The sequence below is a fragment of the Rhinichthys klamathensis genome, unplaced genomic scaffold, assembly GCF_029890125.1.
Source record: "Rhinichthys klamathensis goyatoka isolate OS25496 unplaced genomic scaffold, OSU_Roscu_1.1 h1tg000626l_1, whole genome shotgun sequence".
Lineage (NCBI taxonomy): Eukaryota > Metazoa > Chordata > Actinopteri > Cypriniformes > Leuciscidae > Rhinichthys > Rhinichthys klamathensis.
The window spans coordinates 868602-892651 of record NW_026607074.1 but is presented as its reverse complement, the minus strand read 5'-3'; the positions used below and the strand labels follow the sequence as shown (position 1 = coordinate 892651).

General features: G+C 37.8%; 1 protein-coding gene across 1 annotated transcript; it reads right to left on the bottom strand.

The window, feature by feature from the left end:
* Positions 1 to 159: 159 nt before the first annotated feature.
* Positions 160 to 19897, bottom strand: cntnap1 (contactin associated protein 1). Its single transcript, XM_056241022.1, has 24 exons — positions 19596 to 19897; positions 13041 to 13142; positions 12063 to 12256; positions 11634 to 11787; positions 10664 to 10867; positions 10231 to 10415; positions 9760 to 9912; positions 9408 to 9669; positions 9089 to 9238; positions 8617 to 8788; positions 7938 to 8044; positions 7708 to 7827; positions 7409 to 7612; positions 6330 to 6486; positions 5872 to 5999; positions 5453 to 5626; positions 5116 to 5334; positions 4782 to 5021; positions 3373 to 3615; positions 3154 to 3281; positions 2971 to 3064; positions 2258 to 2488; positions 1658 to 1702; positions 160 to 475 (listed from the first exon to the last, which is right to left on the bottom strand). Exons 1-24 carry the CDS (start codon positions 19657 to 19659, stop codon positions 276 to 278), a joined length of 3930 nt encoding a protein of 1309 aa, XP_056096997.1. The 5' UTR covers positions 19660 to 19897; the 3' UTR covers positions 160 to 275.
* Positions 19898 to 24050: the final 4153 nt, after the last annotated feature.

Genomic DNA, 24050 nt, shown 5'->3' with positions numbered 1-24050 from the left:
GTTGCTGAGGCACTTCAGTCGGCCTGCACTGCCAATGCTCATTGATCGGATGGTAAATTGACTCTAGCCTGCTTATTTTGAGCCCTGCCAAAAGCACCAAATATCAGATTACACTGTAAAAATAATGGGACAGAAAAATAAAAATACAGTAACACATACAGTAAAAAAAAACACACATTTGCAACTCATTCCTCAGTCTCCACCATTTTACCTCCCTCATAATCACCAGTACTTCTCTTTTTTCTTCCAGACATCCCTCAGTCTGTAGTTGTGTGTTATTCATTGGGACTGTCCTCCTGTATTTCCGGCAGGTTCTTTCTATCCTTTCGCAGAGTATCAGTGAGGGGCCGAGCGGAGCTGGGCGACTCGAGCTGCTTCGGTTCGTTCGTGTGGTAACTGCCTTTATACCTGTACAGGTAAATGTAGAGGCCGTACAGGATCAGGAAGAGCAACATCAGAGACACGGTGACGATTACTGTGGAGAAACACACACACACACACAAAGAGAGAGAGAGAGCAGTCGTTAGCATTAAGCTTAATACTCTTATGGTGCCCTAGCTGAGCTGTCTGCAAATGATGGATTAAACATAATTTGTATCATGTTGCAGAATTCACAGGAGAGACTGCTGACTGTCAGCCCACATGTACTCAAACGCTTTAAAGGGATAGTTCACCCAAAAATTAAAAATCTATATATATGCTTTTCTGTGAAACACAAATGGAGAATTTTAATGCAACTCAATTCATATATTCCTTTTTTTTTTTTTAATGGTATTGTTCTAGTCACTTTGACATGGTTGTTATTATGGAAAAGAGTTGCATGAAGAATCTTCTATTTTTTCTTCTATTTCTATTTTTCTGTGAGATCTGCACCCGCTGGCAGAAAGGATTAAGTGTGTGTGTGTGTGTGTGTGTGTGTGTGTGTGTGTGTGTGTGTGGAAAACAAGTCTTGTTTATCCTGGAAAAGAGATGACAATCAGACAGTTAGAGAAAAAGAGGTTTTGAGTTAAGCAACAAAGGGTGACTGCAAAAAAGAGCAAGGATACTGATAAAACGTTTTATGAAAATTGAAGTGTTCAATTTGAAAAATGGTCTTGTTGCATTGTTCTGATGGGTCTTTAATCTCAAAATGATCTTGTTAGTAATATAAAAGAGGTTCTGTAACATTTACAGCAAAAAATGAATGTAAAACATACTAAAGTAACAGTAACATATATAGCATTGTCCAGAATATGGTCATTTGTAATGATCTGATGCTTACTCCTTAATTTATTCCATATACAGTATATTATCGTTTTATCACTGATGATACCAAGTTTCTGTCATTTGCAGAAGCTCGGCTTTATGCAGAAGCTTATATTCCCATGAATGTTCCCTAATCCTGTGTTCTGCAAATTAAGAGGATTTTAAAAATAGGTTTTAGCTTCCCAAACAGAGAAGATCAGCATAATTTGCAGTTCTGGATGAAATGGAATAAAAGACAAAAAGAAAACAAAACAAGGAAAACAGAATATAGAATTGTACTTATATTTAACAGAAATAGTTTTTTTGTCACTTTTATTGAGAGGATGGTGGAAATGTGACAGGAAGCATCAGGTATAAGAGGTGTTCGGGAAATAGCGCTAAATATTATTTAAAACGATGACTGTAAACTTACATGTCATCCAAGGTGGGGTGACATCATCATGAATGTAATAAAAGACTAAAAAAAAAAGAGAGAAACATTACTTGAGGGTTAAAAACAACATTCAATCACAGTTCAATCACCATAACATACTGTAAGAGAAGAAATGCAACAAATTTCGCCCTACTTTTATTTACTTTTACACATTCAAAAGTTTGGGGTCTGTAAGATTTGTTTGATGTTTTTTAAATAAATCTCTTATGCTCACCAAGGCAACATTTATTTGATCAAAATACAGTAATATTATGAAATATTAATAGAATTTAAAATAACTGTTTTCTATTTGAATATATTTTAAAATGTAATGTATTCCTGTGATAGCAAAGCTGAATTTCAGCAGTTTTGAAAACCATAATACATTTCTGACAGGATTCTTTGATGACTCGAATGTTGAAAGGAACAGCATTTCTTTGAAATATTTTTTTTCTAAAAATATAAATGGCTTTATTGTTCCTTTTGATCAATTTAATTTAAAGTATTAATTTCTTTTAAAAAATGATCTTACTGACCACAAACATGAATAGTATAGAGTGTGTTAGGCATTCATGTGAATGCCAGAATATGTAGTCTTACACAGGCCAGTGAACCAGGGGTCATCCTCCCAAGGAACATATCCTAAGACGGGGGGAAACGCCCCACAGTTAGACTCCACCACATAGCCTTGAGTCGTTACAGGTGGATTGGTTACATTGGGTCGGAAGTAGGCCTTCAGTGGGGCAAAGATATTATAGCGGACCCCTGATATACAGCCCATAAAACCTGGACTGTTGTGCCTCTGAATTTCGTAGTCTACACCTCCCACCTCTACGAAGAAGAGCAGAAAACAAATCAATGCACTGTTCATCTAGTAAATGCAACTTTTCATTCACATGCAACAAGTTAAAGGTACACAATGTAACTTTTTTTTTCTTCAAAATTGACAAAATATAAATAAGTCAATACATGATCAATCCTTCTTCCAAAATGTGTTTTTGTCTTACCCTAATTCACTATGGTAAGCCTATTATAAGCGTTTATATTTTATACCTGATATATATATATATATCTCATCATATCCGTAAAGTCAAGTCAAGTCACCTTTATTTATATAGTGCTTTGACAATACAGTTGTAAACAGTAAATAGAGAAAAGCTGCTCTGGCTTTGACGTGTGTATGGTGTGGTATAGGTTACTTGTCACAGCAAGTGGGAAAGGTTGACACGGAGCAGCTTATCGCAGTTTTGTTTTCTAACAGATACAGGGCCAAAAGTTACATAATACCTTCAAGATAAAAATGCTTGTCTTACCCATGACTCTACCCAAGAATATAGACTTTGGTGAGTCAAATCTGGGAATCTCTCCTGGTATTAACTTCTCAATCCACGGATCCATGTAGTCTACCTAGATCCAGGTACAAATCCATATACAAACTGTGCTTTGGGTATGCTAATAACAGTGAAAAACATGTCAGATCTAGTTTGAGATCCTACCTGTGTCCATACTGTGTAGTTGTGTCGGGTGATGTTGACAAAATGAGGAAAGCCATCGGCCACGTTTCTGTCAGTCAACTTAAATTTGTAGCTTATTATACCAAGCCGATATCTCAGTGACAGAGTACCTGCAAAGGAAGTGACATCAGTGCTAAAGCTAATGTTTTGTATGCTCTGGTGTGATTGTGTGTGTGTGTGTGTGTGTGTGTGTGTGTTTACCATCTTTCTTGAGCAGGACGGCAATGTAATCATTGCCGAAGGAGCTGATATAGAGGAGCACAGCTGGAGCCTGTAAAGTGCTGAAGCTGAACTCTATGTCATCAGTTGTCGTGTTGTAGCCGAGGGTGAAGTTGTGCCAATGAGGTTCTATCCAGAAGTTCGCCCACCATGCATCAAAGGAAATGGGCTCTTTGCGGATGTCATACCGCAGCCACGCTCCCACATCAAAGAACGCCCCGATATCTAAAAGGATGTGACACAAGCAGAGATCATATTCTTGTTTATGGGTACCCCTCACACATGCTGATTTAACGTTTAAAAAAAAAAAAATCAAATAGACATGATAGACAAATCTTTATAACACATCATAAGACTTGAATAGTCTCATCATTGGCAATTCATCATACGTAGGACTGTAACAGTTTATAATATTAATAAGGTTATTATTCTGACCTCTGTGGGATTTGGTGTTTAAATTGTAACATTAGGGCAGTCAAACAATTAAAATAGCAATTAATATAATATTTTTGGTGTTTCAGTTACTTTTTAAGAAAAAAATAACACAAGAGAAAAACTAAATAATGCAATTGCGCATTTATATCCATATTTCTTAAATCTAAAAACTCCAGTCCTTGAATCTGATTGGTCAAGCCCATTCTAGTTCAACAGCCCTGGGACTTTTTACTGTTTGGCTTTTCTTTCATTCATTCATTTGCCAAATAAACACGTGACTGGCTACATTCAAAATCACTAACTCTCTGAGCAGGTACTTTGCACCCGTTAAAAAAGAATGACAAATGGATGCTTCATTATTTAACTGCATACATTGACACAATAACTTTGACAGCCCTACTAAATATATAGCATATTGTAGATTCATTCATGCATGACTATTAAATCATGAGCCCATTATGAATCCTGCTGGTGATTATATTAGGTGTATAGATATAGTTTTTTTGTAAAACACAATTCAGCTCTATGCCATAGTTTTAAATATTCTCACACAGATCATCAAAAAAGAGCAGTTTAATTCACAGAACAGACAAATCTCTTTTAGCCTAAATCAGCCCTGGATTTAGAGGCTTGAAAGTGGAAACTAAAGCCAAAGTCTGTCACTCTCTTCTCAGGCAGTGACTCTCTTTAACAGGTTCTCAGAGGCATCAGTTTATTTGTTACTCCCATTTATTATCCTTAACTAGAATCTGTTTTAATCTTTTAAATCTCCTAAGTCTCATCAAATTAAAATCCGTTTGCAATAATTAGTCTTTCCCCAGCTAAAGATGAAAAGATATCACTTTAAATTTGCATATGATTATTAGGAAACATCTGTAGTTTGTATTGCACCATGCCAATTTGAGTCAGCGGGAGTGTGAGAGAGCATATGCATATGCAAATGTGTGTCAACTCACCTAAATGACAGTAATAGCCATCGAAGGCTGTGTTATTGCAGTCACAGACGTATGAAGCGTACCCATCAATGCACTGGCCTCCGTTCCGACACGGTATAGAGGCATTCAGACACGCTCCAGTGCAGTTCCTACGTATCCCAGCACTCTCGTCAACCTTCCCCTCCAAATCCACAGGCACCCCGTTCATCCTCAGCCCACGCAGACAACCCAGGAAAGGCCTTAAGGTGTGATTGGCCGCACCTGAATTCAGATGCATGGTATGTTTTTGTATCAACTGCTTGAAGCAATGTTTTCATATTATCTCTGCTTGAAACTCCAGCTCTATGATTCTTACCTACGAGCAGGGGTTGTGTGAACTTCATTGTGATGTAGGTCTGGCCTGGGAACTTGTGTAAGGCCGGAGGCAGGAAATCAACTTTGAGCCGAGCCATTTTTACATTGATTTCAGCTTCTACATAGTGCCATTCATTATCATTGAGAGGTTTAGGTGAGCGGAGGGTGACGTTTCTAATTCCATCACCCACCATGAAAATAAATACCACCTCAGTTGTAGCTGTGAAAATTTAAGGAGAAACTGATGAAGGAGGTATCAGAATCACTATATATATGGCATATATTTTTTAGATTTACAATGCTATTCACAATGTCACTGCCATGGAAACGACACTCACAATTGAGTTCAATTCGTAAGAAATTACGGAGGTGGTCATCTGAGCTCTCTACAAACACTCCGTTAGTGCGGTAGGTCCTGAAGTGGAATGTAATGTCGGCACTGGTGCCGGGCTTGAAGGTGGGGAACTTCAGATAGGTGGGCTTGGAGAAAGCTATGGTGTTCCAGATACTCCCTAAGAGAAGGATTTCTCATGAACAAATAACAATAACATTATTTGGTAAAAGTAAATATGTGTATTATGGAGGAAAATGTACAGTCATCCATCAAAATAAACCCCTTCAGGGTCATAGGCCGCTCTGCTTTGTGTTTATTTTGTTAGAATAAACCAAAAGACTGTATATTTCCCTTTACGTACATGTCAGGAAGGATCTTCTTATTATATAAGAAAAACTTTTCCTCCATTGTATCATTACTCACTGTCTCCATGGCAGTACAGCGCGCCAACACTGTAGCGAGCTTCTGAACCGGTCCGTTTAGTGTCCCCTACGACAATCCTCCTGACAGGCAGATGATCACGGAACGACAGGTAGCCTTTATCTGAGTGCCTAGTAAATGTGAAGAGTGAAGTAAGAGTGAAACTAGCCTTTAAAATAAATCAATGAATGTTTACCTTGTAGTTATACTGCATATATACTGTACTACCATTCAAAAGTTTGAGGTCGGTAAGATTTTCTTAATACTCACCAAAAGTTTAAAATATGCACAGTTTTTGTCCCGAGTTCATTTTTAAGTGTCTGCCATTTGCTTTGTATATATTTATATATTTTTCTGTCTTTAATAACATCAAACACTATCATTCAGACAAAGTTTAAAAGGTATATTTAGATGACATAAAATTGTTTTAATTTATTCATTCTTTCTCATCTCAGTCTCACCATTGGCGGTAGTCGGCGTCACAGTTGCACCAGTACTTGGAGTCGGTGCAGGTTTGATTGACAGCACATCCACATTTTCCACTTTCTGGAAAAGCTCCTCCCCAGTATTCATGACTCTCATTATGCCGACCAATCCAGTAAGTGTAAGGCCTTCCATCTGTTAACAATAATAAGTCAAATCAAAGAAAGACTCAATGGGGTGCAGTGGTAAACTACTGGTAGTATAGACAAGCCAGTCTCATTGGGGTCAACAGAGCAGGGGGCCATAATGACTGGGCCTTACTATAGCTTTGCAAAAATACTCAATGGTAAATGGTGACTGAGAAGATTCCTATAAGTGTTACTCAGCAGAGAAAAAGGCTGAGAAGGACATTGACACTAATTATACTCAAGCTCTGGTCAGTTCAGCTGAGTCAGACTTGTTAGACTCTTCTAGTGTTTTTGCACTGAATCCCTAGATCCAGATCAATGCTTCAACAGCCATTTAAAAACTCACCGCTGAGGTTCCTTTACACACGATTTTTTCCTACGCTATACAATTCAGATACACAGTGATAGCTGCAGATATATACCACACATTCAAATAGGTTCAATTATTTGAAGGGATTGTTCACTAAAAAATGGAAATCCCAAACTTGTGTGACCTTCTTTCTTCTGTGAATTTTTGAAGAACACCTTTCCACATTTTTTATATAATGAAAGTGAATGAGAATTGGGGACATCAAGCACCAAAAACAAACAAACAAACAAAAAAACATCATAATGGATAATAAAAGGATTTTATTCCGTGTCTACTCAAAGCATAAGTCATTACTAACTCAAAAACTCTACCATATACTGTACCTCTAATGAGCCGTTAACTGCTGTGACTATCTTTGAAGTTGAAGTCAATCATTCGAAAATTTACATTTCGAGTTAAAGTCATAGAATCATTCAGGTTTGGAACAACATGAGGGTAAATAAATGATGACAAAATTTTAGTTTTTGGGTGAACTATCCCTTTAACTTCATTCATGCATTAAATGACCAAGAATATTCAACGTACTAAGTTCCACAAATCATTGTGAAACCTAACTTACGTGGAGTATTGAGGAGGCGTGACTTGTAGCATGAGAACTCAATCCACTGTTCGCAGTATAAGGAGGTGTTTGCTAGGGCAGTGACTTCATCCCAGGATGCGTTTACATACTGGACGTCCCCAATATACGGTTGATCCACAGTGGAGCCGCTCACCTTGGTGCTTTTCATGCGGTTGTGCTCGATGACGGTCCATGATTTTTGCACTAAAATGTGACGTGATCAATCTTAACTAACCAAAATCATGTAAAACCCTTCGAAATTGATTTCAACATGTCAATCTCTTCCACTTCATACATACACATATTGCAGTAGACCGTGAAAGGTTTCAGTGGTCCGCTCAGATCTGGATCTATGGTGTAGTTGCCTGACCAGTACTTCCCATTCAGTCTGTAGGCCTCGCATGACTCCCTGTAGACGGCTGGGATGGAGGGAGAGAGAGACAGAGAGAGAGACTTAAAATAGAGTGATTCTCATATTTCACCAACAAAAAGTCAATATAGAGGAATCTCCTCGGTGAAAGACACTTACAGTTATGACAAACCTCCCCCTTGTAGCCAGTGTTGTTACACACACACAAGAAGTCATTCCAGGACTGTATACACCTGCCTTCATGTTCACATGGGTTTGGAGTGCACCTGAAAAAAATAAGAGAAGGCTGACACTTTAATAATGCACGTCTCAAGATATTACATTCTTGGGCATGTCTTGGTTTTCTCCTTTGCGAGGCTTTGTTTCTCCTTTATGAGCTTTATATGATTGCCGGTATATATTTATGTTATATTATTGATGTTTTTGACAATAAGATTTTTACTGGAAAACAAGACAAAATTCTGCAGTGCATTTTTCCAATTTTTTGTTCGTCCTGATTACAGACTATGACATTAGACTTTAAGGTAATAAATGAACACTACACTTGTATCCCACACACACGTTAGTTTATATATCATGGTGGTAACTTTCTGTTTACTTTTATTCTTTTTATAGAGCTGAGCTCAGATGTTTTAATCTCCTTTCACATTTTCATTTTCATTAAGACATCATTTTCAGTTTATTAAGCATTTTCCTGATGAAGACTGTTTGCTTGGATACTATCATTGTGAGGACATTTAGTCCTGTAGTGTTGGCAACCCCACCCCACCACACACACACACACACACACACACACACACACACACACACACACACACACACACACACACACACACACCTATCAGTGATACCGCAGGTGCCCAGCAGAATTTCTGCGTATCTGCCCCATTTCCTCTGCAGCATGACATCTATATCCACCGGCTCATCATCTATAAAGATCTGCTGCATGCAGCCGTGGAAGCGAGACAGCTTGGTCACACAGCGAGCCGTGTTATTGGTCTTAGGACAACCTGCAACACAGCAGATATGAAATATTCCTCTAATTATCTGCTATACAACTATAAGGCACTAAATATATTCTCATTTAGCATAGATTATGAACATTAAGGCAGCATTTATGGCATTAGATGCGCATATTTATGAATAATATAAACAACATGGATTGTATTGTAAAGCATTCTTGTTTACATTAACACTGATTTACAGACATTTCTGAGGCAGTTTTAGAGAAGAGTGGCACTCGGTTTTAGCCATGAGGCACTTAAACATAACAGACCACTTCTCCTCATATTCTGTGATCTGTAACGTACCCCCGAAGAAGTAGCGATCTCCTGTACGAACAGTGAAGGGGTTGGTGATCTTCAGTGGTGAGCTCTCATCTTCATCTATAGTGATAGTTAGTAAGTTGTCTTTGGCGGTCAGGTCTACTGTGTGCCAGAAGCCGTCATTGAGACGGTACCCTTAAACACAAAAAAAGTTAAATATTTACTGTATATAATCTTAGACTGGACCAGTTTTGGTCCTGCTAAACTCTTGGTCTATAGGTGTTCCATTCAGTCCTCTCTTACAGAAATACAGTTCAAAATGCTCTAACTAATGTTATGGACACAATCCTTAATCACACCATACCTGCAGCAAAGCGTAATCTCTTGTTTCCAGGCTGCATGAGAGTGACGTTAACCTGTCCTTCACTGAGGCCAAGCTCCAGAGAGCCCAAATCATCTGCAAACCTGGTGAACATCAGTAACCCTGTGTAGTCCCATGAGCGGAACTTAAATTTTACCGCCAGGCGGTTCTTCCGGAAAAACCCGGGCAGCTGCAGGTAATTGTTGGGTCCTGCAAAGGTCATGGGCTTCCAGAGGAGGTCACGGCAGGTATAATGCATCTTTTTCTGAAATATACACCCAAATGTGATTTCATATGTGATTATAAGTGTTATATTAATTCACCCCACACTACACTCTTACAAAACTCTACATACCTTTTTAGGAGCTAGTCGAATTTCAGGCTCCTGGTATTGTGTCATGTAGATGACATTGATTCCATTGATAAAGACGTTCTCCATGCAGCCACGGAAGTTAACCTTACCAGGGAGGTGGGGCGTGTCTTTCTCAATCACACCGCCAACATAAATCTAAAGAGAAATGGATAATTGTTATGATCAGATTGTAGGGAACATTCACCAATGGCATGAGTTTGGGGCGGGACTATCTTATTGACTGACCAATGGCAGACAGGAGTAGTGTTTGTGATACCTGCTTGAAAACAGTAATTATTTTACTCCATTTGGTCATCCTAATGGCACAGAAATTACACCCTTCCCTTTTAAGAGAGGCACCAATTCTTTTTGTGTTCTTCATTTGTTCGGAACAAATGTGAGTCATACGTAATTTACCATTGAAGTGTGATACAGTGTGCATTTATAGTTCATGCATTTGATCCAACATGTCACCTGTTTGTCCAGATCAAGGTACTTGAACTCTCCGTTGAGGACAGCAGTCTCAGTCTGGCCATCCAGGGTGAAGTTAACCTCTCGCCCATAACGCTTGATGGTGACGTAGTGCCAGTGCTGGGTGTCCAGTAGGTTTCCCAGCATCATTGTGGTCATCCCATTGGTGTTATGGACTGTGCTGCTCCCTTAAATAGATCATGAATACATGTCCTCATGATTGTAGATAGAAGGTCAGACAGACAGACAGACAGACAGACAGACAGACAGACAGACAGACAGACAGATAGATAGATAGATGGATAGATGGATAGATGGATAGATGGATAGATGGATAGATGGATGGATGGACAGAAGGATAGATGGATAGATGGATAGATGGATAGAAGGATAGATGGATAGATGGATAGATGGATAGATAGGATAGATAGATTACCCAGGCTGATATGAAAGTAGAGGCGTCCAGTCTTTAGTTCCAGAGTGACAGAGTCTCCCTGCAAACCCTCACTGTGCAGAAGAATACCATCCTTCTCCAAGGTCTTAAAATTCAAAGCGTAGTGGTCCTGAAGTGTCCTCATCCTGCCCCGTGGGAAGGAGTATGCCACCATGTCATCCCCCTCAAACTGCATCACATATGATTCTGTTAGGGTCAAAGGTCAAGAGTATGAAGAGGATTGTTAAAAACTATATTACAAGATTTTATTTATACTAAACCAAACACAACATAGACAAGCCACTGTGTCTATCTGTTTTCTTTCTAGCCACGCAAACAGAAGAAGCTGACCTTGAAATCAATGACCTTGGCCTACACTGATGCCCAGATCATCAAGGATTTCACATTGCTTCTAGCTTGCACAAATCAGCATATGAGAGTGTTCATAGTTATTGAATTTACACATAAGTTTTACAGGAATGTGCTGTACCTGAAAAAAGTATTGGTATTTTTTGCAATGCAAAAACTTTTAACATTTGAATGATACACTGCATGGCAAACTGCAAAAATACATTTTATACTCAGTATTTTTCGCTATCAATATTTAAAAATCCTTGTAACAAGATACAAAGCACTTGAGAAGAATATATATATATTAAGTCTTACAGTATGTAAATAATTACGTAATTTTCACTTAATTTAGAGGGAAAACCCATAAACCTCATTTCTTTCTTTCTCTGAAAACAACTTATTGCATGCCATTTTCCTTCTCAAGTACATATAGGACGTTGAGATATATTTACTGGAAATCAAAATACTGATTAAAAACAGATTTTCTGCAGTGCAACTCAAAGGGCCGGTTAACATTACAAGGCACTGAGGAGATTTTCCGTATCATGATATGCTAAAGTTCTTGGCTGCTGATAAAACACAAACAGTTGGCAGTGCCTCAGTCCAGACATGTGCCGTTTACCGTAAGGACAGCCGTAGAGCTCTACTCGAAGGCCGATTTTGCCTCCGTTCTCAGTATTCCAGCCCATGGGATAGATGCGCAGATGTTTGGCAGTGATCGCATAATGAAAGACGTTCCTCTTCACCTGGTAGTAATTCCAGTTGCCAGGCAACGTCTGAGAGACACACAAATCTGATATTAAAGGCTCTATGAATGTTACACACCATTTAACAAATCAACAACTTCTCTCACCTACAACTAATCATACATCAACGATGTATTTATAAAAGGTTGACCTCTAAATTCTGATTGAATGAGTCATGTTCAAGGTCAAATAAGATAAAAAAAAGATGCCTGTCCTGAACCTCTGCTTCAAAACATCATGACTCATCACAAATTATACTTTTCAGTGGGCTTTCCAAACACTAATAAAACATAGATCATTTTTACCATATTGCCTCCTGTCATGACATATGGAGTCCATGCATCGAATCGATCCCCGTACAGCAGCATGTATTTGGTGATCCAGTCATAAGAGTTGAAGGTACCCTGAGTAGCAATGGCCATGATACGATACTTCCTCCCCAGGTCAATCTGCATCCATGGCTGCCTGTCCCGAGGGGACGGAGACCAGCCACTGCTCCCTACATCAACACACACACATTTGAAAATCAGCTGAGAAAATACATGCATGTAGACATTTAGTGCTTCAGATTTCTTGTCATGGGCTAGCCAGCAGCCCTGCATATTTTGGCCATATGTAAAATGACAGATATTGTCATCAAAATGCAAATAATCTACATTATCAAAATGTATAAAATTAAGAGACATTTCTGAAAGATTTGTGATATCTTTTTTTAAAGAACATGCCTTGTATGATTATTTATTTACTTGTTTGTTTGTTTGCTTATTCTTCAAATAAAGTCTAAAAATTTATGTTTTCTCCACCAAGGTGTAATAACCTGAAAGCGTATTAAAAATAATAAATAAATAAATAAAATAAACATTTGGTTCGATGTGATTGTTTCTCCACCACAGTTCTGTTCCAGACTCTTCAAATGGATATAAAATATAATAAATCATTTGATAATTTAACACTACAATATGCACGATACGGAACATTAAAAAAAAACTTTACAAAAGTGCAGCATTTCAATGGAACAATGGAATGGAATTGCGTTTCAATGGAACAAAGTAATCTTGTGACTTTTACATATTATTTCTCATATTTTTATTGACATTTTTTATTCGTGGCTCAGTGTGGTCACACCCACTTTTATTCACTTTTTTTTTGCTTCAAAAGGGCAAATGTATTGGCTAAATCAAAGATGGGAAAAGGAAGTTAATATTGTTTCTCGTCAGTATTCTCAGCCAGACCTATTCAAAATGCAAAGCGCAACCCATAGGTCTTGTGGCCTGGTCACTTACCATACAGTTTGGCAAAGTGTGCAGAGTAAAAAAAGTTATATCTGGAAGAAGCATGGAAAGAGGATGCATAGAGAGGAGAAATCAGCGGATCTAAGCATGGCCCTGAACAGAGAGAAAGAAAAAGAGAATTATAGACAATATTTAATGACATTTTCATAAAAGCAAGATGACATTTTTTTAAAACTTTTTTTTTTTTAAACTTTTGACACCAGATTTATTTAGCAGTTTATTGAAAATAGGATAACACAATGAAACTGTCAATTCATGGGAAAATTATGTACATACATTATCTGATATAAATACTTTTAATTACTGTTTTTTTTTTGTCAAAATTGCAGCTCTTAAAATGATAAATTGTGCTTTAAAGGTACACTATGTAACTTTTGTATGTAACATAGCCAAAATATAAACACTTATAATAGGCGTATAGTGTAGTGATTCAGGATAAGACAAAAACATGGTTTGGAAGATGGATTCATGATGAACTCGCTCATTGTATAACTTTTGAAAAAAAAAAAAAAAAAAAAGTTACATAGTGTACCTTTAACTGGTATATGATATATACATACAGTATGCAGTTTATACAGTTCATTGAACCACCACAAATACAATTAAACCCATCATGAGTTATAAGTACCTGTGATTTCAAATATTCATTTTTTTCCAAAGTGTAAATATTATTTAATGGAACATCCATTGGTCAATATAAAGGACTTCTGTGGCTGTTCTAGCTGAGATTATTACTAGGCCGAATAAACAACAATAACATTTGACACTGCACTAAAAAATGCATCTAATCTACCATGGCAAAGCAAACAACAAAACATATACATCTGTCAGAGCAAATTACAGTATCTTCAGATCTCTAGTTCTCATTTATACTTTATCAAACATTACCAAACAAAACCAGGCACATTTTGAGGGTTAATGTTGTTAGAGTCTCATTTGCACAATGAGCATACAGGTCGGATCATGTGTGAAATGAGCGTTACAGTTGTATATTATATACTGTAGTACAAAATGAATGCCGTAGTGGATATGGGACAATATAAATCAGGCCCATTTAGCAAGTCTTGCCATGTCATTTCATCAGTACCTCTGTTACACAAATCCCTGGTTCAATTAGACCTGGCAACATTTCAGCCTAATCTAAATGGCAGAGTCAGATAAACCCACCTCAATCTCACCCTCTCACAGAGCTCTAATAAAGCCATCTGCCCAAATGGCATCACATCTCACAGCCCATCCACCTCACCTCTACAGCCGACACACTTTCACACAGCCGGTTCATTTCAGAAGTATTGAATGTGCCTTATTGAAGATGGTTATGAAGATTCTGAAGTGCCTTCAAAAGGATGGTTCGTACTGTAAATAAACTAAATAAAGCCATATAATCTTATAATGTAAAGAGTTTTCTTTTGAGGGAAAGGTTAATGATTGGGTAAGTTACATTTTTAGTATTTATAATTTGCTTTCTTTAAAAACAACAGAAGTCCACTATGTTATGTTCTCAACTGTATTTCTCAATGACGTATTGACATGTCCTGTAGCTGCCTCAAAGAGACTGCAGGGGTCAGACACAGCAGAGGTTATTAGTATTCTGACCACTGCAACTGCCAGTGAGGGAACAGAGGGGGAAAAGAAACCGTTTGATGGAGAGAGAGAGAGAGATAGAGAGATAGATGGAGAGAAAGGCAAGGAATGTAACAGAATATTGCATGAGTCATCTAGTTCATTCTGAAGTGATTTTAATTCCCATTTGATTCACAGTTCTCTGCTCAGTCATCTTTCAGCCTTTGACTAGCTGGATTCATCAAGCCATGAACTCCATTATGAAAGTCTTCTGAAAGAAGTCGTGAAGACTTGTTCCTGGATCAACATCTTCTGTTGGTGCTGGAACACCATTCCTGTCCAAAAACATAGTCCTAACCCTATCCCTACCCATAAACCTAATTCAACCCGTGAATTATCCCTAAAATCAGAGGGAAATGATGGATGAATAACAGTAATGTAGAAGCCCCTAATCCTTGATTTAAGCCTTAAATTGACATTAACTGTAAACCTACCCCTCAAATCTGATTGGGTAATTGGAATGTTGTTGCAAGATCAACAAGGATGTTTATCATAGAACATGTTCTACTTGGTGAAATCACATTCGCCAGTGGAAATGTCCTGTGAGTATTCCTTTATTACAGTTGATTCACTGAGATATGACATAAAGACTTCGACAGAAATTGACCTTGGCTGGTCAAAGGAGAGGTTGGTGTGTGAGTGTGTGTGTGTGTGTGTGTGTGTAACCACCACCAGCTGCCTGAACCATATAAGGCAGGATGGATCCATGCGTTCCTGTTGTTTACGCCAAATTCTGACCCTACCATTGTATCCTCGGTTGTAAGTGGTTATTTGAGTTACTGTTGCCTTTCTATCAGCTGGAACCAGTCTGGCCATTCTCCCATGACCTCTGGCATCAACAAGGCATTTTCACCCACAAAACTTGCCCCTCACTGGATATTTCTGTAAACCCTAAAGATTATGAGGTTATGCATGAAAATCCCAGTAAATCGTCTTGACCATGTGATGAATTGAGTTGGTGCTATGTGATTGGGTGATTTGATATTTGCATTAACAAGCAGTTGAACAGGTAGGTGTGTGTGTGTGTCTTTAGCAATCTGTAAATTATTAATCTGAGTATCTGAATGGATTTGCTAATTAAGCATCATAATAAATAATACATGAATATGGTACTATAAGCGTAAGCTTAAAGATTCATGCAACACAGGGTCCATGCTCAGTCTTTCTATCCATTAAAGTCTAAAAGTGGTCCTTGGCCTGAAAAGGGTTGACGACCCTCGTCTAAGATTAGAATTCCATATTATCCCGTAAGCAACAGCTGCAGTGCAATATTCTTATTCACATTAGGTAGATAAATGGATCGATTGAATGTGACCCAGCCTCATCTATCTTTGTAAAATATAAGCTGCCGAGATTGTCTGTCCCTCTTCACCAGCTCCGAGATCAATGATATTTCACCCTGTGCTGTTCTGTTCTCCTAGCAGCTGTGCAGAACAGAGAGGAGTTCCTGCCCTGCAGGAGAAGCATTACAGTTATTACAGCACTCAGTGCAGAAGAGCTGCAGGGGAAACTGGGAATAAGCAATGAAAGCCTCATGAAGATGAATGCAGAGACTTACAAACACGCCCATGCAAAACCTGTCCATCTAAATACAAAAGTTCTGTTCCAAAACCTACCAGTGAGCTTCCTTGCTTTCCACAGCCCACATAGGCACAACTGAATTGGAACCTAATAAGTGACAGATTCTGAATTCTCTACACAGGCAGCAACTGTGAAATAGCACAGGAGACTCGTCTCACAGTTGATTTCAAAAGTGTTAGATGTTAGCATGTAGCTAAGCTAACAGCGCAATCCTTTAATAAGCATAAAAACACAGCATACATAAATATTGTGTGAACACTAAACTATTTTTAATTGATGACAGAATTTGATCAAATATTACATCTTGCTTTGTTTATTATCTTGTTGTTGTGTTATCTTCATTTTTTTGCATTCTGGGATTGTCTTCTCCTTGAAGGACACAAGAAATTCTATGGAAGCCTTTTTCCACCACAATAAAAAAAAAAAATAATTGCGACATTTTATCTCACGATTCTGATTTTTTTTTCTCACAATTGAAAGTTTATATCTCGCAATTCTGACTTTATAACTCACAATTGCGTGTTTATATCATGCAATTCTGAGAAGAAGAAAAAAACAAATTTGTTGAGTATCATACATCAGGGTTTTATAGCTCAAATAGTAACCTATAGGACATATGACAATATGGAGCTCACACACAAAAATATGCCATTTGGTGCAGTTGATGATATTTATATAGCCAAAAAGTAAGATGAAATTCAGGTAGCATCAATCTGTTTTGCTCTGTAAGATAATATTTAAATGCTTAGTTTTGATTAAAGCTCTGAATTTGTTTTATTGTAGGGTGCAAATAATGCAATGCAACAATTATAACTGAGAGATGTACAAATAAACATTCCTTAAATGTCTGATGTATCATATTTGATGCATGAGTGTGGAATGCTGGAAATTCATGCACTTAACTGTTGCAACTTTCCTTTTGTGATGAAAGGGGATGGGCTATCAGACTCCGATGCTGGATAGCAAAATAACCTTAGAAAATGTATATGGTTGAGTAAATAGTGCACCCAACGAAGGTATCTGATAAGGAGGCATCACAATTTAAGATGGCTACCTTTTTGAACAGTCTTCATTTAGGATCTTACCAATAATGCCTTTAAAATGATGCCTCTGTGGGCAACTGACTAGGTTTTGAAACAGAACAAAGGGTTCAAAATTAAATTTTACTTATAACCTAGATAAGACTTTAGCTTTTAGCAATCCTTCTCTTGCTCCCTCTCATTCAAAGTGCACACACAAAGTGGCGTTTCCAATAGTTGCAATTTTAAACTATGCAGTTTCATTCCCCTGTGACTTTTTTTTCCGCTCTCTTTTTGTCCAATGCCTTCAATGTCCTTGGCTGCTTTCCTCTCACATATAAGGGAGAACAGTGACACATGAAGGAGCACCTTGAACACTCTCTCTCTCGCTCTCTCTTTCTCTCTCTCTCTCTCACTCCAACACATGTGTTGAATTACAGGCACTCCCCCAGTCTCTGCAGGCTGACACAGCACTTCTGCTCAAGGAGAATTGAGTGCAAATCATGTAAGCTATCTTTCAGGAGAAAGCAGCGGTGCACTTGGGTCTAGACTAAGACTGCTAGTTCGGATCAGTCTCTTTGGGCTGGTTAAGATTTTAACTATCATCTAGGATTCTAGGGGGAGAGGCTGTGGTTAGCATTTTTAGCATGGACGTATACAGAATAGAGGGTCACGTTGGTATAAATTATTTAGAACGGGACTGCAGGCACAGTAGGTGGCTGTCTTTGAATGAAACAAAAGATAAGCTCAAAAGGGACTTCAAAATACAGAGCCAATCCAAGACGCCACAGCACGTCATAGACAAGCATACACACAAGCATCTTCTCTTAATCTTTCACACCTTCCTCAACAGGATTTAATTTGTAACAGACAGGGCATCATGAATCTCACTAAAATGACATTTTCAAACAGTTTTTTCTGTATCGTCAGAGCACCCATTTTCAGTTTGGATGGTTTCCGCTCCTTCCCAAAGATTTATAAATGAATTCTTAAAGCGAGAGTGCTTTGTTCGTGCTGTCTCATTTCTCTTGAGAACTGGATTATCTTCTTTACACACTACATCATCAGCTCTCATTGTTGTCAAAGAATTTGTAGTGAAGTGGAGCCTAAAAAAACCTCTTTTGGGATTCCACAAAACCTCATTGTTTCAAGATACAATGTGCTATTATGTGCTATTATGGTTTCAACATTACAGTGTATTGACAAATGATCACTAATTAATACTATTTAGTAATAGAGCTCACACTTATTCATATAAATAGAGATATCCAGACAGGACCTAAATATGTTGTTCAGTATTTACATTTTCGAAATTTAATATAGATATGTTGACTGTATTTATTCATTATTTGGACTTGAGACCCACTCACTTCAAAAAGAGAAATTTCAAACATAGTGTGCACATAATATTTGTGAGAGATTATTATATGCTTTCCCTTACTAATAGATAAAACAATATTTTTTTGAAGAATTTTTATATCATCATGAGTGGACCTTGTACAGTACCTTGAATTATAGAATGACTCATATGCACACCGTGTCAGAACAAAATAATTTTAAAATCATGGCACGCAATCAGATTATTTTAAGTATTAAGCTTTCTTCCAGCACCTTATTCAGCAGTGTTTTGTAGATAATAAGAATACCGATTTCGTACGTTAGGATATATTTTGTATCATTTTGATATTTTGAAGATTGCAATACAGTCTTAAAGGTAACGTCAGGATTCGCATGCAGTGTTCTACGTCATATGAATTTGGGAGTTCGGTGAGTTAATGCGCCCGCCCTCTGTCTCCGCATAGGGCTGCTCCCACAAGCAACTTCACGGAATAGGAATTTTTCACCACGCCATTTCAAATACACCGACAATCTCAACTTTTCACACTAAAGACACGGCTAAATCTGCACATAGATGCTTTCAGCAGTCTCTGTTTAACAGGAGGAGAGTGTGTCCTTCCCGCGTGTCCCCTGCGCAAGACGCACCTTTCATGCAGAAACTTGCTTAAGTGAGCGCGCGGAAGCACTGCAATGCAGAAAGAGCCCGTAGACACACAGGCACGAGGCGAGTGCAGAATCAAGACTATATTAGCGCTTTACTTTCAGCCCAAACCCTCTAGACTGAATACTCTAAATATAGATTAACAAAAACATTTAACAAATGCGCGCTGATTTAAAACAACGCAAGCTTATAAATATCGCAATTTTGAGATTAAAATCATTATGTCATAGCTTTGCTGATTCACTTGTTCTGATGAAGAATAACCGTCACCTATACGGCAAATAAGAAACATTGTATTTGCATTGCATCTGCAGTTTCACTTACGTGACGAGCAATGTTGAAAGGCGAGAAAGAGTAAAAGGCTTGAGGCAAGAATTTTGATATCCATCCTCTCCGGGAGACGGAGTCGCTTTTAGATGAGTAAATCAAATGTTATCCTCTCCTCGTCACCGGACAGTACTGCATCGTTTAGCCGTCCTTTCGGCCAACTTTAACTCTCTCGGCCGGGATGGCGATAGACTCGCTCGCTAGAGGCGCGCGCGCGCGACATAGTGGTGCTGATGCTGCGTTTTGGCGGGAGCGCGCATACTTTCATTAAACCAAAATCCTTGAAATGTGTAAAGTTGTGACAATCTGGTTGAAATAATACATAAACTCTCTTTTATTTGATATAGAGGGAGAGTGGAGTCCTGTGGCTTGAGACAGTGGACAGCCTCGACTTTAGTGTACAGGTTCGCAGTCAGGGAGGGGGCAAGATGAGAACAGAAAAAAAAAAAGTTTTGGACTCGTCATAATGATGGGAAGTGCGAATCATTTCCGCGAAACGGTTCTTTCGAACATTACGTTAAAGAACCGGTTAATATGATTCTTTTACGTAGGTCTAGTGACGCGCTCACGTTGTCCCTGACAACCTGATGTAGACATACTGTAGATGTTTGTCATGTATCCCAGTTAAGTTTGTTGCAGACTTGATATGTCGTTTAAAGCTTAAATATAATTTTTAATTTTGATTTAAAAAAAAAGTTTTTACCCAATTAGCCAAATCCGCGGTACACTTCAAATGCTCAAATCGACTTACGCATTGGTTATCAGGTTATTGTGACAAGACGTTTTAATGAATTGGTGAGATGTTAAGTTGATGATCATAGTAAGTTGAACGTCTGAAAGAGTCGGTTCTCGATTCAATCAGTTCAGAATAGTAAAACTATGATGATATTCTTTATTCAGAAAGTGAGTTGTTAACTAGAGAACTGATCTATCCGATTCAATCGTTCACTGTCCATATCGCTTACTGTGAAGTACCGCAACGTGCAATGTTTCAACTATATATTTTTTTTATTTGTGTCATGTGAGAAATATAATAGTTCAGCCCAGTTACCCCTAATACCAATGCATAAATCTAACATTATGCCCTTTACAATTCACAAGTCTGCATTTCTGGTGCCTCCCTTCCCTGCAGCGCAGGCTTGCCCGGAGAGCACCAGATTATACAATCAATCCAACTGGATACAATCAGATTTGTTTTTTGGGGGTCGTTTGTACAAGGTGGGTGGAAAAGCCGGATTTATGTTGGAAGAGGCGGTCTGTCCATGATTCTGTGATATAAAAAGGCTTTGGGATTAAGAAGTGGGTTTGTAGGGCAGCAGCAGAGCAGGGTGGGAGAATGGGGCTGCAGGGTCAGAGAGGGATTTGCAGTGTTTCTAATCAAATCAGATTGAAGTTCCTCCCTGGTCTTACAATCATCTTGCACACATCAATACTCAAATATGAATATGCACCGGGAAGAAATCTCTTAAGATGTCTTTTTATTTAAGAAAGATCACTATCCTCATGCACACACACAATTCAAGCCAAAATCGCTCTACTTTTGAGGAAAGTTTAACATGGTTTGTGACTAATCGTTATCTGGTCATCTGGGTGGGCAGAAGAAAGAAGAGCATTTCAATCATGACAACTCTCAAAATAGTTTTAGCATGTTTATGAATATATTGCATTGTTGAACTTAGCAGAGATGAGCTAAGCTGCTGCTGTTGAGTATTGCTACTGCTGCTGCAGAGCAAGTTTAAACTGGACGAAGTACACAAAAAAGTACTTGAGTAAAAGTACAGATACCCTTAAAAAAATAGAACTCCAGTAAACATATATTAGCTACTCCTATTTGTATTAGCTACAATTTTACTTGAGTAAAAGTACAATTGTACAAAAGTACTTCATTTTTAATGTACTTAAATTTTAAAAGTACTGATTGATGAATGTTCATTTATATTGCACTTTTACTCCATCCTATTGCTCAAAATATGTTTGGTGGGAAGGGGGTATAATGTACTTGTCAGGTTTGTGCAGGTAACTGAAGACGAGGAAACATAATTTCAATGCAGCTAGTTTAATAACAAACTCAGGATACAGGGAAATGCAGGAACTGAGGAAAAACACAACCATACATAGATGACGATCCACAAACACTGAGGGAAAACACAGGGCTTAAATGAACAGGGCCTAATGGGAAGATTAACTGAACACAGGTGAGGGGAATAGCTAATTAGACAGAGCGGGAAAACTAACAGGACTGAACCAAAATCACAAAAGACGGGGGAAACAAGATCTCAAAACTGAACTAATAACAGGACTAAACCAAAATCACAAAGACAGGGGGAACCAAGATCACAAAACAGAACTCAAACACATTGAAAACATGACAGTACTAGAGCTTAAATAGATTACAGCTCAGTGAGATTATTCAGACACCTACATTTTTTTTTATTTATTGCCAAATCTTGTCACACTGATAACTACCCTTCTGATAAATGCTGATAATTCAAGTGTGCAAACAAGTGAAAATAACAAAATATAACATAGTATAGAAATGAGGAAAAACTAAAAGTGTGTAAATGTATGTTGACAAATATAAACTGGATGTCACATTGGGCAAAATGCGGTTAATGTTTTAAGAAGAACGCTATGCAAACGAGTCTTATATCATTTGAAACTGCTGTAGCAATGGGGAAGATGTATGCGCTAGTGATGTTACATTTGACACTGAGGCCGTGTGTCCACAACGCTTTAGATTACAGCCCAGAAAGTACTGCGTAATTAAGATGAATTTACAGTGTAACTTTCGGTAATTATAGTGTACCTATAAAGTACTTGTGTAAAGTTGTGTGTAAATATGTAAAGTTTGGGAAATAAAGGGGTAACAACCAGGAGAACTAAAAAATGATTTATACTGTAAGTATTATATAACTAAGGGGAACTTATTCTAGCATTATGATATAACAATCTTACATTTGGGAGCAATTTAGCAAGAACATACAATGCCTTTTTGTAATAATGGTGTACCAATACATATTGTGTATAGGCTTTTTAAAAATTACAGGGTACATATCTATGCATTTAAACCGTTTTTTTGTTTTTTTGTTTTTATAGCAAAAGTGCAGATGTTTAAGTTTGGGCTTACATGTTAAAAGGGAAAAGTAAAGCTAAAACTATTGGATTTTTTACAGGGTACGTGTGACATTGCGGGCCATAAATTAAAGTGGTGTTTGACCCTCTTGTTCCATGTATAGTTACACAATAAAATACATACACACAATCTAATATCACTGACTCAGAAACCTTTATTTGAAAAACTTATTACAGTTAGGCTGAAGAGATAGTCTACAGTTTATAAAGTTTAAAACATTGTAATTTTTCTTACAAACACTTATCGTTTCCCTTCAGAAGACATTGATCCATCCATTGGGGTCGTATGGATTACAGTTGTTGCAGTATGTGCTGTTTGATGGTCCAACTTTTAGGAACACACGAGCTTGCATTATAAGTGTTCTGAATTAAGTTGTTTTTTAAATAAAGGTTTCCGAGTCAATGATATAAGATTGTGTATTTATTTTTATTGTACTTACCCTGTAACTTTACTACATGAAACAAGAGGGTATACAAGGCAAGCACCACTAATGAAACAAAAGTATCTTTCCCCAATATTTAAGCAAAAGTTGCAATAGTGTTAGTTGTCAGTGCACTTTTGTCAAAAAGATAACTGTATAAATGCATAGATATGTCCCATAATTTTTAAAAAGCCTAACTATACACAATATGTATTGGTACACCATTATTACAAAAAGGCACGTAGGCCTACCCTATTGTATCTTGCTAAATTGCTCCCAAATGTAAGATTGTTATATACATATTGTTCCCTTATACTTACATGTAAGTACTTTATAGGTACACTATAATTACCGAAAGTTACACTGCAGAATCGCTTTAATTACGCAGTAACGTTACTTTCCGGGCTCGTTTTTAAGCCAGCTGAAAACCGAAAACGCCTAGCTTTGCCTTTGGGCGCTTGAGAGCAGCGTTTTTTCAGTTGAGACATTTCGTTGCTATGATACAGAATATACACAGCACAGTTTACTTGTAACAGATTTCGCAGATAATGTTACATACTAAAAAATTATTTTTCATCCATTTTGTTCGGTTAGCTCTGCTGGTGGATGTCGTTGTACAGAAAGAATGTTGTGACAGTTGATTGGACGGCTGGGTAAAAAGTGACAGTGATGAGCGCTGCGTTTTAGTAGCCTATTTATATTAATTAGTATTAATATAATTGTTATATTTATTTTATTGCCACAATTTAATATGTTTATTATATTATCAGAAAACTGAACATTTAGCGTTGTCAGGCTTTTATTTGTGCTTAATGGATAAAACAACGGCGCTGCGCACTCAGCACATGGCTGCTATAAATTTGAACTGCCACATGATGGCGCTATTTTCGACACTCTT